General features: G+C 37.8%; 1 protein-coding gene across 2 annotated transcripts in view; it reads left to right on the top strand.

Annotated features, from left to right (window-relative positions):
- The window catches only part of rab6ba (RAB6B, member RAS oncogene family a), a 56,052-nt gene that overhangs the window by 16,966 nt on the left and 21,792 nt on the right, over window positions 1-17,294 (top strand). For both annotated transcript variants that reach the window (XM_008407691.3, XM_008407693.3), the window contains exons 2-3: window positions 6,485-6,543; window positions 16,937-16,990. In XM_008407691.3, the coding sequence (XP_008405913.1) occupies window positions 6,485-6,543; window positions 16,937-16,990 (113 nt within the window). The remainder of the gene's footprint in view (window positions 1-6,484; window positions 6,544-16,936; window positions 16,991-17,294) is intronic.

The raw sequence follows: 17,294 nt of genomic DNA, 5'->3' as shown, positions 1-17,294 counted from the left end.
CTGAATAGAGGGTCAGTGTGACAATATGCGAAGGAGTACGATGACATATAGACTTAATTTGACAATTTCCTCCCACGTTTATTCAAATAAAACTCATTTTATCCTCAAAATATCTATGCTTCCAAGGGTTTTTTTTCTCCAAATTTAAAAAATCTACAGCTTATGTAAGAGTTGCATCATGAAATTGTATTTATTAGAAATACTTATCATGTTACTAGTTAAGTGAAATATAGTTTTTAATTTCATGTTATTTCTAAAGGTTTGAAGGTATTCTTATTGTGGCTGAACTCTGTGTTGGGGTATAAAAAGGGTTCGGTGAATGCCCTTATGAAACTGGGGGGTTTGGTACCTCAAAAAAGATTAAGATCCACTGATTTAGGGCCTTGAATGGAAGAGAAAAACAGAAAAAAAGAGTTTGTGAAGTCAACCATTGAAAGACAAAAGATAAAGTGACCTAGTAGTGATCTGTGTGGTGCTTTTTTTATGAAGTACAACAAACAATGACGAGAATTGTTTTAAAAAATACTTTAAACACAAGCCTAACATCTTAAATATGTTTAGATGGATAACAACTGTGAAAACATAAATTTCACAAACGTAAAACTACGTTTGTTTTCCAAGGACCTAATTTCCATTCCAAAAAATAAAAATGAATTAAAGTGGTTTATTCCAGCTGTGCTGCTGGACTGGAGTTTGTACATATTCTTTAGAAAACTGAATCAAATCACGACATGCAATAAACCCGGCTTGCTGGCATGTTTTCAAAATGAAATAAATACCTGGCCTGTACTGCAAATTCAAATGAACTCATTGAAAAGTGCCCAGCCCTCCTGTGATCAACACTTCTAGAGCAAAGCCAGAGTTCCAGGTCTGAAGGGAATTTTAAATGCCTGAAAGGCCCTGAAGGCCTGAATATTAAAACATAAAATCTTCTACAACACTCAACCCACTCTAAAATCTCAGACTCCACTGAACCCAAACTATTTGCTCTACTATATTTTTAATTTATTGAACCCATCCCGATTATAGTTGAACTTCATAGTTCTCCTGTTTCATTATTTTCTTTTGAAATGTAGTAAGATGATTGTGGTTAATTTCTGCAGTCCCATGAAATGAATATTGGTGCTTTTATCTCCAGCGCTGCACCTTCTGTTTCCACCTAACCTACTCAGTGTTTTGATAACTCTCATAATATTTTGAGCTGGTCCAAGTTTTTAATTACTGCAAAAATCTTAAAACATCTTTTGCATCCAATATTTAATATAAAGAAATCTATAGAAGCAGAATTCATCTGCAATATGCTTGATGTGGTTTACTGGTGATAAATGAAGGTGTGCTGAGGTAAACTATTCATCCCTGTGGTGGAGGAAATTAGTCTCTTCAGATTTTGTGTGCGATGCTCTGTTGGAGGAAGGAGAAGGGTCGTTGTGCCCGTCCCTGAGTTTCTGAAGCTTTCAGCTGTGACTGAGAGGCGCAGGGAGGGCCGTCTCATGTTCTCTGAGCTGGAGGAGGATGACTCAGCAGCAACAGTGAACAATGTGTTGTCATTAATAACAGTAAATCTGTCTTCTGCAAAATTGTAACAGGGATTCGACAAGGAACCATTTTAGGTCCGGTCCTTTTTAGTTTGTATATTAATAGTCTTCCTGAAATTTGTCCTGAAGTCAATCTGCAAATGTATGCTGATGACCCCATTGTTTACACATCGGACAAAAGCGGTATTGTTGTCAGTGAAAAACTTCAGAACAGCCTGCAGAGATTATCAACATGGCTAAAGGATTCTTGCTTAACGATCAATACAAAGAAAACAAAGTGCATATGCTTTTCAATAAAGAAAACATTACAGTCCTTGAATATTCAGATCAATGGGGACCCTATTGAACAAGTATCACAAGAAAATTATTTAGGAATAATTTTGGATGCTTAAATTTTAGGAGCCATGTTGATAAAATCTGCAAAACTGTTAGATCGAATATAAACTGTTTTAAAATGATTAGACATTGTTTGACACTTCACTGTGCAGAGATGTTTTTGAACTCACTGATACTCTCACATTTTACCTACGGAGCTACTGTCTGGTCTCAGACTAGTCAAACTATACTCAAACCATTAGCATGTCTCTATAATCTTTGTGAGATTTCATATCAAAAACCGATTCGATTCCATCACTGTCACATTTTGGCTAAATTTGGCATTTTGGATTTTACAAATTTTCTAAATGTTTTAAAATGTATTTTTAAGTGTTTAAATGGACTGGCACCTACACCATTAAGTGATTGCATACAGAGACTGCAGGGTAATAGCAGATCTACCAGAGCAGCTTTAGATGGAAATTGTAAGGTCCCCTTTCGAAGAACCACTTTTGCTCAAAGTGCTCCGTCGGTGAGAGGATCTGCAGTTTGGAACTCACTTCTTGTTGATTTAAAGTCCGTAACCAGTTTTAGTACGTTCAAAAATCAAACAAAACTCTGGTTATGTCAAAAACAGAACTGTACCCATTTTTGATGTTGTACAATTCTCTGTTTGTATACATTATGTTGTGCTATTTTAAATGATTATCACTTCAATTTAATTTAATGGGTTTTTTAAAAGCCCATCTAGGGACAAGTGCTGCGAATTAGCTGTTGCTATTGCACCATGATGCAAACATGGACTGCTGTTTTATTTAATTTGTCTATGTCGATGTGTCTGTCCCTATCAAATAAACTAAAAAAATATATATATAAATTAGATAAAACACTCTGTTCATAATGAAGTGATATTTAAATTCCACTAAGGGATGAACGTGTTGCTCCCAAAAGAATCAATTTAAAACACCCATGGTGTTATTTAAACTCAGAAATATTTCCCTTAAACAATTTTTGTTCATCAAGCAGCAAAACCTCAAATATTTAAACATTCAAGCAGATGTTCAGTTTGCATTGAAAAGACACTTAAACGAGGAAAGTTTTGCATCTCTTATTTGGACGTGTCAGCAGTTATGGTTGGCTAATGTGATTGTATCACATTGTAAAGAAAATAACTGTTTGAAGCTATGTTCACAACTCTAACATTAAAGCTCCAGTATGCAACTTTTCTAAAAAAAAAAAAAAGGAAAAAAAAAGTGTCATGACGGTATAACATGAGACAGATGATCTAAAAAAAATCAACTTCCTCCACTACTATTGCCGTCTGCAAAAATGTGCGGCTCTCGGTCAAAAACAGCCAATCAAAACCAGGAGGAGGGTCTTGGGGCTGACAATCATCCTGATATATGCACTGGTAAATGTGTTGATGGTGAAACGGTTTATCCGCCGTCATCTGAGGTCATGCTAATTAGCCTTAGTATTCATGGCAGGTTTTGTTTGTTTTGTTGCAGGTTTTGTAGCTGTAGCATGTCAGAGAGCAAGGAGGATAGCGTGAGCATGACTGACAGCGCTAAGCCCCTCCTCCTGGTTCTGATTGGTTATTTCTGACGATTGAGTTATTGAATGAGTCCCATGCATCTTCTTTGTTTGCTATCAAGCTAACTTTATGGGCATTACTGCCACCTGCTGGCCAAGGCAGTTTAGATCTAATACTATATATATAATTTATTCACTTTTTAGGGCTATACACATAAGCTTGTTAAAGGTTACCTTGTTACCTTTAACAAGGTTACCTTTAATAAGCTGTCTTATTTTGTGCCCAAAATAAGACAGCTTTAGAGCAACGTTAGTCAGATGATGTATTAATAAATCAGTGTAAATAATCAGTGGCTGCACTTCAGTCTGTGCCTCGCAGCTATGGAAACCAAGTGAAGGCACAGCCCCGTGTAATTGGTCTGGCTGATAAAATCTTCCTGTAAACAATTGCAACTGGGCCGCCCATTTGATGAACTGTGAATATAGCACAGATTATGTTTACCGAGGGAGGCTGCCGCTGTGTATTTGACGTGTTCACTTGCGGTTGGTGTCTGTTGCATAAATAATGAGTTTAGTTTCACCAACTTTTAAGAGCAATAAAAACCCTGAATGACTACTCCCCAGGCTTCACATGTTGAAGTTTTGGGCGGGGAGGCGGATTATACTGTTGCACTGAGAAATTATGGCTCTGGAGTGAAAGACATAGAAGTCACAGATGCAACTATTTTATCGTCAATTATCTTACCTTCTGCAAAAAACACACAAGCAGAGTTTTGAGAGTTTCTCGATTGATTTTTACCCAGAAAGCACATGGGCAAAAACTGTTAGTGAAACGGTCACTGGGACTGACTAGTATATATTTCATTCAGGGAAACCTGGAATGCAGCGTTCATAACAAACACGTGTATTCATCTGCTCTATTGCTAGCAAAAGCCGTACTGATTAAATAACATAAAAGTCAAGCAGTTCCCTAAAAGTCCAACAAATGGCAGCAATGCGCCATGCAAAACAAAATACCCACAGTTTACAGGACACACCCCCTGCTAAAGAGCCCCCTGGTGGTTGAAGAAAAACCCACATATAAACCGGAAAATACAATATATGAAAAAAAATCTGAATGCTCTCTGGTATTGTTCGGGGGGCCGGACCAAATGTGGCGGCGGGCCGGATCCGGCCCGCGGGCTGTACCTTGGGGATCACTGTCCTAGATGATTATGTTTGAGTCATGACCATCAGACCTAAACAGAGAAAAGCCATGTAGTTTAAGATTATTCTCTCTTTTGCACTGTAAATTAATATCATATTCTGAGTAGAAGTGTTGAATGGCTGTGCATTTTGTGGAATATTTAACTTAATGTCACTTTGTCCAATGTCACACCTTAAACCATTTGCTGTTTCATGTTACAACACAATTTGGATGTTTAATTGGGATTTTATCACACAAAGCAGAAGCAAAAGGAAAAACAACATGCATAATTCTCAGATTTCAGTTCACGTTTCAGATTTTTGAGTCTTTCCTACAGATTCTGAATTGCAGTTCGATTTGGACTTTGATTAAGCCACTATTTGTGATGTTTACCGTTTCAACTTTTGAGTTGAGTCAGTGGGATAGTCAAAGCTCAAAAGATTTTAACTTTAAGCTTGCCTACAGCTTTTTTCCTGAACTGTGATCATGCTGTTGTTTATTTTATCTAATGCTGTAAAACACTTTAAAAGTTTTTGATTAGAAAGGCCAAAATGTAGAAAATGTATGTTTGCTTTCAGCAGTGTAAATGTACGACGGTAGTTGTGCTTCTAGATTCATCAAGAAGCCATTTTCTATTGCACTTAAGATGCTCATTTGCTTGGTTCAAACTTTTCAGTGAAACAATGTTGCTGGAAATAATGTAGTTATTTTAATCCAGAATATTTAAGTGCTCCATGGGTAGTGAACTGAAGCACAAAGACAATAACACTAAAGCGTTTGTTTATTTAACACAAGTCTTATAATTGCCACATTCAGCAATGTTTTGCTTCCTTGACACGTTGCAGGCCTACTTGGAAACACAATCATCACAGCAATCATTGTATAGTCTAATCAAACCGTTCAGTGGCTCGCTCTCATAACTACTGTCTGCTCTGTTTGTGAACAGGAACACATGAATGTAGTGAGAAAAGCATGAAAAAAGGCATCGTTATCTGATGGTGTTTTTATGTGAAAGTGTTATGCAGTTTGGAAAAATCTAGGATTTTATTTTTAAGTATATTTCAGGTCTTGAGAATAATAGACAACCTGATATAGACAGATTTACACATGCTCCATATTCTTCCCATTTCATGATAATGGATTCAGCTAAACTCCAGATTTACTTGTATGACTTGAACTTTTCAGTAACCTTTCGTGTACTAGCACCACATGGCTGGACCTCTGTTAAATTAAGTCAGTCACTTTAAATGGGGTGAATATTTATGCAATCACTTATTTTGGGTTGGTTTAATTTGGATTAATAATTAATTTGTAATTGCCATTATATGGTTGACATTAGTTTTCACTTTGACATCAAAAGGGTTTTTTGTAATTATGTCAGTAAAACCAGATTTTGCTGATCATGATTGATTTGTAAAAGTAATAAAAAGGGTAAAACATCCCAAGGAGTAAATATTTTGTACAGGCACTGTACACCTTATGCAGCCATCCATCCTTTCTCTGTCCGTCCATCCATCCCTTCCTTCATCCATCCATCTGCCCATCTGTTCCTCCATCCCTTTACCTATCCGTTCTATCAATCTGCCCATCCTTCCAACTGATTATATATCATTCAACATAGGAAACATTTACTTTATTTACCATTTGCTTTAAAGTAGACCAAATCTGCTTCCTTGGATTTCACCTCTATTAAAAGCCATTAAAAGTTCCCAGCTTTTAGGAAATACAAATGATTTGCAGCAACAGAGTGACTCCAATTACATGCAGACCAGATGCCACACCTGACCCCCCTCAGTCACCTCTTTGCTCTAATGAGCTCCCTCGCCAGGCCTGACAGCCATGACAGAAAGTCTACTTCCTGAATGTCTCGTTCACCCTCTAATGGAAACTATTGTTTTCTTTTCTTGTCTTGCAGTTGGAAAGACATCTCTGATCACACGGTTCATGTATGACAGCTTTGACAACACATATCAGGTAGGTGGTTGTTTATGTAGCTGGTTATTTAGTCTGTAATGTTACAACTTATGTGTTTTGATCAGTCACAAGGGTTACAAGCCTTTCTTTTGATATTCTTCATGAATCAAAGACATGTACTTCAGTAAAACCAGCTTTACTAGAAATATCCGCCATGTGTAAAATGACAGAACATGTTAAAAGAGCTGCGTTTGAGTCGAAAAGCTTCAAAAGTACCTATTTTCCCGTGACGATTAGTGTTTTTTTTAGGTCTGGTTTGCAGAGCAGCTGAACCTCACTCGCAATCCTAAAAACAGAATATTGCTTTTGCAGTTCCAGCACTTCTGGAGATCTTTGTGAGCATCTGCAGACCTGCAGACGGTTTAATAACGCCTGCGGGTTTATTGCTTTAAAAGCAAAAAAAGGATCTTCTTATGCAGTCATAAAACTGGAATTACACATAAATCTTTCACCCTTATGGATAGTGTAGAATGAGAATTTCCGTGTCTTTTAGCTCATTTAGTTCACGATCTAATATATGTAAAGAGATTACGTTAAGAACTGCAGCGTCGCATTGTGGTTATTAGAGCAGGCAAAGCGAGGAAAGCGAATAAGTTTGATCTGAACTTGAAATTAAAAAAAAGAAATTGATTTATCTTTTTTTGCAAATATAGTTATACTCCAAATTATGGCATTTCAACATCAGAAACCAGATCAATGATGTTTTGAAGTGGGAGGCGGCGGGCGTGGACGGGTAGCAGTACACCAATGAGTGATGCAAAAGAACAGAGGTCCATTTCTAACCATCTAGATCTTCCTATGATAGACTCTGAGTCTATGTTTCTGTTACAACCTGCTGATCACACTCTGTGAAGCTTCCCTCTGAGAACATCCTGTTCTGATCGATTGTTTGGTGTCATCTCGGTCCCAAGATGTCAGAGTGTGAGCCACATGAAGATGAGGATGGTTTAACTTCAAACTACACTGAACCAGAGCAGCTGGTGGATGAATTATGGACATCAGTTGTGGTTTATCTCTAGAAAAACGGCATGCTCTATAGTAAGAACTGAAACATTAAACAATAAAAAAGGCAAACAGGAAATGTTAATAATAACTGTATTCTTTAAAAGGTAATACAGCAGATCTAAAAGGCAATATGGAAGAGGTTCTTTCAAAATAGAGAAGAGACTACAAATACTACGTTGAACTTCATTTACGTTATTTTTCTGGTCGTACTCAAACATATTTTCATATTTTGCAAATGGGATTGGTACAGTTGAGAAAGTGCCATTGTTAATCCACAGTTCTGAAGAGAGTCTAGTGAATGGCAAATGGACTGAATTTATAGAGCGCTTTGGTAGACATAGTGATTTGTGCTCACAAACTACACACTTATATACACTGAGGCATATTAGCATATGGCAGGCGGAGGATGAAATCGAACCCACAAGACGACGACTTAACCCACAGAGCCACGGTTGCAAAGTTGGCCACTTTCAGAAATCTTTATCTGTTTTTTTTTATGCATTTATCATATTGTTCATCATTTATCACGATACATTTCTTATGAGCTTTGATTTATTGTTGCCACGATAGATTTTGATTGTTTAAAGTCTCTCAAAATTGTCATATTTTCGGGATTGATAGTTTTACCATGATATTTGCTGTTTTATCACTGAGAGCGTGAATAAACATCAATAAATTTGAAAATATGATTAGATGCAGTTGCTGCATGCAGCTTAGTCATACAAGTCACACTTCTTTATGTGAGTGGTATCCTACAGAAGTGCTTTACAAAGGAGTATAGTAACAACCAAAAGAACTAAAAAAAAGAACTTGATACATTCATTATAACAAAATATCATTTAAGTTCATATCACCCACTACTAGTTCTATTATATTTTCTGAATACATTTTTAAACAGTTTTTTACATATTGAAACAGATTCAATCTTATAAACTAGACTTTTATTCTCAAACTGCATTGTGGTAATTATTAAAAGTGTTCAATCCCAATAAAAGAGAAATATTGTGTTTATTGTTTTAGCACTAACAGAAAGTCTAATGTGTGAATCTTAAAGTGCATCAGAATGCAGAGTATCTCTTATTGTCATAAATACTAATGAACACATTTTTTTCTAGGATGCCTTTTTTTAATTTTTTTTATTTTATGAATCACATAATTTTATTTAGGAATCAGGAACAACCTTCATTATGACTTTCTCATCCTTGGGCGCTGTGCACTGGACTCATAACCCACCCATGTAGGTTTCAGTATTTCATATTTCACTACCCAGAAGCTGTAGCTGCATTCACATCTCTGTCAGTAGCTCGCAGTTAAAAAGCAACCAGTTCATAGGCACTTTTTTCCACTCGCACTTCAAAAATATTAAAGTGTCCTAACATTGTTACTGTACGAAGTTATGATACTCGAGACAACAGCTTTGTCAGAGTGACGCTCTCGCCCAGACACATCGCACTTTTGCCAACGTTGCACACACCTCTTGATGGCTCTGGAAGTGAGCTGATCTTCTACCATCTGCTTGTCGTTGTGGCAGGCCCAGGAGACAACAGTGTGCATGGAGCAGCAGCAGAGCGGTAGCATGGTGGTAGCAGTGGGGGGCCTCCTGCTACATTGCTAGCCTTCCAAATACATCCTACAAATGTGGATTTAGAAGCCTTTAGGATGAGAGGTTCCTCTGTGTAACATAAGGCTGTTTAGTTTTGTTGAATAAAAAGAGGAGGCATTCACCATCTGTAAAAGGAAGTTTACCTCAAATGGCTTGTACTCTGATCTGATGAAAAGTAGAAAATAAAATTAACTTTACATTTTTACAAAGTTAACTTGTGCGCTTAATCACAATAGTATAACGCATTAATATTACATAGCGCAGATTTGCATTACCTGTTTTGACCTAAAGAGTGAGGAGAGTCAAAGCGGTGTGCTCAGCAGCACATTGAACTTTAAAATAACACTCTGATGAATGTTTGGATAAAACCAAGGTAACATGTACATATTCAAACTATGACTTATCCTTCCACCAAAGCACAAGCAGTTTAAAATTAACATTTCTAAATTGACATTTGAGACAATTACTTATTTTAAACCTTCCTGAATATTAAAACCTGGAAAACAAATCGACTGACACCACTATATGTATATAAAATAAGCATGAGAGTTGAAGTATTCTTCATGTGAAACTCAAACTTGATGTAACTCGTACAAGATTTTTGAATAAGACATGTTTTACCTGAAGCTGATTAATGCAATGTTGTCTGCATTCAGTGGGAATGGAAGAGCTGGTTATCCAAAGCATAATAAACTCATTTATTAGACATGGACATGCATTGCTGCCAATAAATTGGGGTCACTGCTGATTATTGATGATGTGACTGTTGATAGAAGTGGCACAATTACAGAGCTACTCTCAAATAACCTGATAGGACAGCACTTCAGTGTGTCGATGGATAAACAACAATAAGGTCATCTTATTGGGGCCTGCCATAGGAACGCATGGAGGCCCCATGCATTGCTATGCATTGCTATTCATTAGAAGTAGCCTTATCCCTAAAAATAGCTTTTTATCTTTTTTTATTATTATTCATTATCCATGTTTAGCACACCGAATTGAGGAAGTCGATGTAAGACAACATGCTAGTTATACCCCACGTGCCACTGACAGCATTTAGGCTAACATTAGCATTTTAGTTAATTTTAGCTTATACACTAATTTTAACATACTGAATGGAGTAGGTCCATGTTACTCAACATGCTTGTGGTTCTCCACATGCTATTGAATACATTGTGACTTACTTTAGCATTGATGCTAATTTTTAGCATCAGAACGCTGGGTTGCAACCAACGAACACACTTTAGCAAGCCCTGTTTAATTGGGCCTGCTAAAGTGCACAATTAAACAGTTGTTTTTAACCTGGCATCAATCCTAAACTTTGGATAAGCGGCACTGGTGACTTTCCAGACTGACATCCTTGTGTGTGTGGATGTTTCATTCAACTGCAGGACTCTACTAATCATTTTCAACTTTTCACTGTGCCCAGCTGCAAAGCTATTGTAGTTATTAGATTTTTTTTTTTTTGAGAGAGAGAGAGAGAATCCTTGATTTGCACAGAGAATCTGTACTTTATTCACAATAACGCACAAAGTGAGAGGGCTGATTCTTGCTCCTGATGCTAACTATCTGAAGCAGAACAGCTACTTTTCCCTTCAGATAATTAACTGAAACTCTGTCACTCTAATTTTAAACCTGTCGAGTGCATGTAAAGATATTTAATGCCTCCATGACAGGGTCATTTTCCCTGTCTGGTGACTTTTGCCGTTGCACTGTCCAGCTGTTGGACACTTGGCAACACGAGTGGAGCAGCATCGTTCGACACAGCTGCTGCCACTTCTGCCTTCTGTTATAGAAGTGATACATGTGTGTTGCTGATCTGCATGTGCACCAATTAATATGCTGGTACACGTTTGTTCATTTATAGACTAGACTCGAATTTATGATGTTCATTTATGAATGACTGTTATGTCTGCATCATTTTCAGAGGTGGCAGAGGCTCTATCAATACATCTGGGCCAGTGTGACTCGTCTGCAGTCAATCTTACCCCAAGGCTGCTGCTGTAATTCCCAGGCTAAGTGGTGTTGGATAAACTCCAGTCTGGATATCTATTAGCCATCCAAGCCAACATTTAATGTAATCATCATAAGAAGTATGTGGGGACTTGGTTTCACACACAAATGGTGTTCTGCAGAAGTCTAGAAGTAATGAGACCTGAAGGGACAGGCAGCAGGCTGGCGCTGAATAGAAAGCATCTGCTTATTGAATGAAGCGCTCATATTTTGTTTAATGTCAGTCTTTATGCCGACACAGCTGTGGCTGCAACAGCTGGGAGGAATGCAGCAAGAGGGTTGGTTTTCTGTTTGCTTGTTTAAGGAAAGGTATGTTTCAAAAAAAGGCTTCGTAACCTCTATCTCATTATGATGCATCTAAAAAAAAAATGTAATATCTTTTTCTGGATATCTTTTGACTTTTGAATCTCTAAAAATTTCAAAGTTTTTTTTCTAGAACATTTCTAAGATTAACCTCAACATTTCAGAGATTTTTCTAGCAATTCTGGGGCTTTTTGGACTCAAAAATCTCCTTATTTTTTGTTTTTATCCAAGAACATTTCTGCGATTAATCTCATATTTTCTTAGTGTTTTCTAGAATATTTTTGGCTTTTGGAACTCAGAAATTTCCAAGTTTATCTAGAAACCTGTGCTCCTGCATTTTTTTTCTATCTACTGTGATGCTAGTCATAGTTTAATTGACATGGATCAAAACTGTAACTCAGTTTTCCCTAATTCATAGTTACATATGCACAATGACCCTCTTTCTCAGTAGCAGGTAGAGCTGACAGTGATTTTGCTGGGGTTTTTTTCTGTCTCAACTCCAGAGACCTTTACGTTTTAATTAAAATGCAGCAGGCATCAGATCAGTGAGAGTGTTTGTGCTGCTGCTCAGAGGGGGGAGGATATATTAGCCCAATGAGGGTTAAAAATTGATTTGAATAGAGCCCACAGGAGACACCTGTCCTGAAGTGCAGATTTATGCCGTCATGGTTTCCAGCTTCTACATCCGGGATTGTCGGCTGGCGTTTTTGATTCATCATTCGTCAAGTTTCGGACAGTCGAGCAGATGCGGCCGAGTCATTTGAAAGAGGAGCAGTGGTGTGTTTAGTGACCGACGGCCGTCAGAAAGATGAAACTGAGCGTAGCGGCAGCTCCAGGCAGCAGGAGGATGTCAGTGAGGCGAGCCGCATTTGCTCCTTTTTTAAAGCAGCAGTCTCCTATCAAGCAGCCATTCAGCCGAGAGAGACAGAGACAGGCGTCCTTGCTGCCTGGCAGCACATGTTAAAGGGCTCTGGGGTCCCTGGAGGCTCCACGCTTTTGTCAGTTGCGTCTGAGCTGTCAGTCAAGCCTGGCCACCAGGCTGTGATTTCATCTGTCTGTTCTCCCCAAATAATCAGAATCAGCTGCTCTTTTCTGCCTGTTTTCATTACTCGAAGGCGGAAATGTTAGCGCCGTCTTTGGGGGGCGGAAAGCCGTCCTCATTTTTTCCAACTTGTTTAGTGTAAATGTTATTCTATGTAAACCTAACCTTTGAGCTCCAGGTTAACTGTGTCAATAAACTTATTGAAGCTATGAAATCTAACTCTGGATGTTCTGTTTACATGTTGAAATCTTAAACGATATAAAGAATAAGCCCGGCGCGGGCCGAGTGTTGACTCTTCAACTTCAAGTTAGCATTACTACAGATTTATAGTGCTAACACAGAAATTTATAACATGTAGAACATAATTTAGTTTATTTTAATAAAAATCAGAAAAACAGCAATTAATGAAATTTTGATCTTTTTAAAATTTGTAATACTGTTATCTATTACAATTGACCCTTGCCTATTAGATAGAGCAGGTCTAAAATACTCAGAAGAAAATGCATCTTAGGAAGCAGACATAACCCTAACCCTATCCAGGCTTCGTCCTTTGCGCTTATGCCAAGTGACTTTGTGTTACCCGCCGTATCAAGCATGGACCTTTGTCATAATAATAAACTGACTTTTCTTTTTCTTCTAACCACAACACCACAATAATGATCAGAGTTGAAGCATCCATGTTCTCCTTGACTCGAGAAATGTAGTCTTTAAAAAGCTGCTCTGTCCTTCTTCAGTGCTGTTCAGGGTCTCGGGGTCTTTGATTTTTTTCAGCCCGCTTTCTGTGAAAGGAGACTCATTCATGGACAGATTTACTCTCCTGAACAGTGCTGGCAGCAAACCTCAGATGAATCACATTGCGTGTTCTTAATAAGCTGTTGAAGCTGTGAGCAGATGCCTCTGGGCTCTCTGTGACTCAGGGTCGCTCGGTTTGTCAGCGCTCTTGCTAGATGGAGGACCTTGAAAGTCCTGGTAGGAACAGAGCTGTCAGAAGATTTTTTTTTCTTCTCTCTTAAAAGCAGCATTTGTTTAGCCTGCTGAATTTAGAAGAAATTTTTCTGCAGAGGAAATTTGGGGAACGTGTTAGATATTCAAGTTCTGGTCTGTGTGTAGTCCCTTTCTGACTGTGCCAACATGTACTTTGTATCTCAGGTTTCAAGAGCTCCCGTGTCGGCAGGTGTTTTCTTTGTCCTCCATCTGGACTGACTGATTTCAAATTCTTCTGAAGTCTCTCTAAAACTATTACCAGACTCAAAAGCTGCTTCAGTCTTCTTTTTGAATGTCTAAAACATGAAACATGTTGTTGTTCATTATTTTTTCAATAGTCTGGTGCCTACCAAAATAAATGGCTCAAGGTTTAAATACAGGAAACCTTCACAATGCTGAAGTTGGCTGATGTGGAATATGTATTTTAGTTGGTAGGTCTAGGTTTATGCTTCTTCCTGCTTCTTTCTTTTCATGATTTCTTTTAGTTAAGATATTGTTTAAGAGACTTAAACAATTACAATATTACCAATGTCATAGCAAGATTTTTTTTTTTTACATCTTGCACCCCTAATTTTAATGACATTCCTCTGAATGTAGTTTGTGTTCCTAGCCTCTGTTACCATGGAGTCCAACAAGTAACTAAATGATGATTAATATCTGATTCGCTTCCAAACATTTTTATACTTAACATTTTAAGATGGGAGGGGGATTATTAGAACCACTCCTGTCTACTGAAGACAGGTTTAGCCCTAGTTGGCAGCAGAATGGGTGGGGCATGTATGACCAGTCTCCTGACATTATGTGCTTGTTAAAAATTAAACGGGAGGAACATTAATAATTTCCCATGATCTTACTTCTGCATGTACAGCTGTCTGAGGGATTCTATATTCAAAGTGGAAGCAGTACAGAACCTAGAAGATCTCTATTATTCTCCTAAAACAACCTACTATGTTTATCTTCAATCTGGTTTAGCAGTAATAAATATCTATATTTAATATACTGTTGAAAACCGAATATATTCTTTGTTTTGCGTTTTCTTTTTTAAGAGCAGTTTAAAGAAGACTTTTCCTTTATTGTCTTTTATGCTTGCAAAGTGAAAATTCAGCTTAATTTGTAGCTATCTAGAGTTTGTATTTAATATTCTGATTTAATTTTTCAGATTTGCTCCTTATTGTCACATCCCCAGTTCTTGTGTTTGAAGTTTGATCCCAGCAGTGCTTGATGTGGCTGAGTCTAATAGAAGTGTATAAATGACATCCCGTATCCTTGCCAGACTCTGAATCAGTTCAGTGTGGCTGCTGGCATCGCCAAGGAAACAAGTGCGTGATCGAGTTGCTGATGCTCAGTTCTGTCAAAGTGGGCAGTGGGCACCCTGCTGAATTGCCCAACAGAGAGGAACATGGCATATACATCTATTCACCTGCCTAGGCATTGGTTCGCACAAATGCTGCACTGAACTTCTCCCTTTTTAGGAAACTGGGTTTGTGCAGGCGCTTGAAATCTTTAAACATGCTTGAATTTCAATTAAGTGTTTTCAAGTGCTTGATTTTTGTATTAAGTCTTCGACAGTGTTTGATATTCAAACTTCACAGTTTGGTAGTAAAGTAAAATCTAATGTTTGGTTTCAACTGCAAACAGTTTTTCAAATTTAGACTTTTAATCAGGTATTTTCACGCCTAGTTAAAAGATTAAGATACAGTCTTTATTTTCTCACTGTCTGAAGTTAAATCAGACTAAACCTTTCCTGTTTTAGGTCATTTAGAATCACTAAAATTGTTTCTATTTGCTGGAAACAAGAAAACCAAGGAGGGAGTCAAGACCGGTTCTTCCAAGACCAAGTCCAGACCCTCCAGGTCCAAGACCTTGGTCTTGAAGGGCCAAGACGAGACATTCCAAGGTCAACACCAAAATAGATTTTCCAAGACCATGGATAAGACCAGACTGCTTGAGACCAAAACCAGACTTTCCAAGACCAAGAACAAATCAGCAAAGGCAGGAAAATATTTCAGGATTTTTCTTTTTGAACTCCACAAAAAATGCAAAAATTAAAGGAAAAATTGTTAATTATGCAACCAAAACTACTTGTTGGTATTAAACTAAAAATGGTCGTAAAACTTGGCAAGAACATTTTTTATAACTTTCTTTGTATATTGTAGATTAGCATTTAATTTGAGCATGCAAGTCATTTACCTAAACACGAGTTGTTTGGATTGTTTCAATGTAATGAATATTTATTATTCCTAATGGCTCAAAGACTTATACATTAAACATGATTAAAATTGTGAGATATTTAGTTAAATTAGTGTCTTATTCTTGGACCAGTCAGTTGTATAGAGTGTGTGTTGGAGAGACATTTCAGAACATAAAATGCTATATTTTAGTTTACCCTAAATCTACAATACCGTAACATCACACACTATTAAAAATGGTATGAAATGATGCGCAATAGTGAATTGAAACTTTTCTTTCTTTTTGTATTAATTCATTTATTGTTCTTATCTCCAAAGTCTGATGCTTTGAATTTTATCATGGATAAAGTGTATATGAACACTGTGGAAAGTATTTCAGGAGAAGTACTGAAAATAATGTAAATTTTTACTTGAGAGTTCTGCAGTGTTACTGGACCTGTTGACCATCTATAACTCAGACTCCAGCTGGACTATGCTGTAGTCTGCCAGGTCACACAGACTTTAAAGAAGCAGCTGGAGCCGGCCGCGCAGGTCCGGGTCAGCCCCGGCGCCACATCTGTACATCTCGGAGTGCTACATGAAAAACACACCGATCACATCTGCCGTGGCCAGCTGTCTCTATTTTCATACTGTGCTGCTTAACAGAATATTTACACTAAATCCAGGTTTTGACAAAGAATACCACATATGCAAAAAGCAGAACAGTTTCTTTTATTCTCCCTTTAAAAAGAAAAGCAATCTACATCACAAAAGGACGCGGGCAATATTTCCACATCTTTCTAAATGAACAACTCTGACAAGCGGCGCGGTGAAACAAAATGCAGATCTGCAGTTTAGCATTGATTTCTCAGTTTGGGCTCATCAGAGCCGGAGCAGCTGATGAGATCATGACAGGCAGCAAAGCAAAGAAGCCGTGGGCTTGGAAGCGGAAAGTAAACACGCCTCGAAGAAGAACACTGCCATCTGCCTTATGACACAATAAAAGGAATGATTAGATTGTGATTGGTGTACATAAGTGGTTGCTGAGGAAGATGTGAGTCATGATTGTAAACAGCTCAACTGAGTGTAAAAAGCATTTAAAATCAGCAACCTTCTTGATGTATTTTGGTTGTTTAAGCATAATGCTAATGTGTGTAACAACTGCCTGGATTCCACTGCAGATTTGATCATATTTATTACACGTATCATAATGATGATAATCTTCAGAGTCGAGTTTAGCGATGTTGGTTTGTTGATATCTTCTTTCCTTTCCAGGCCACAATTGGAATCGACTTCCTGTCCAAAACAATGTACTTGGAAGATCGAACGGTAAGGACCTTCGTTACGTCTGATTAATGTCATAAAAAGAAGTGAAAACGTTGTATTTCCCAGTAGCAGCTGCTGTCTCCGTCGATGGTTTTGTGGCGTTAGTTAACAATAATGTATATGCATTCAGACTGTTGAGCAGCGCTGAGGGAACAGCATGTCATCTTTCTGTGCTGCGTAGGTGGATACAATGAAATCTGCTGTTTTGCTATCTGCTTATCTTAAAAAAGGCACAAAAAAAGCAGTACAACCTTGGAAATGACGTATCTGTTCGTCTGAATAATGCCCTGTTGTGAATCTTGCTTTC

This window comes from Poecilia reticulata, chromosome 4 (assembly GCF_904066995.2).
Source record: "Poecilia reticulata chromosome 4, P_reticulata-male-v2, whole genome shotgun sequence".
Classification (NCBI taxonomy): Eukaryota; Metazoa; Chordata; class Actinopteri; order Cyprinodontiformes; family Poeciliidae; genus Poecilia; species Poecilia reticulata.
This window is presented reverse-complemented; position numbering and strand designations above follow the sequence as displayed.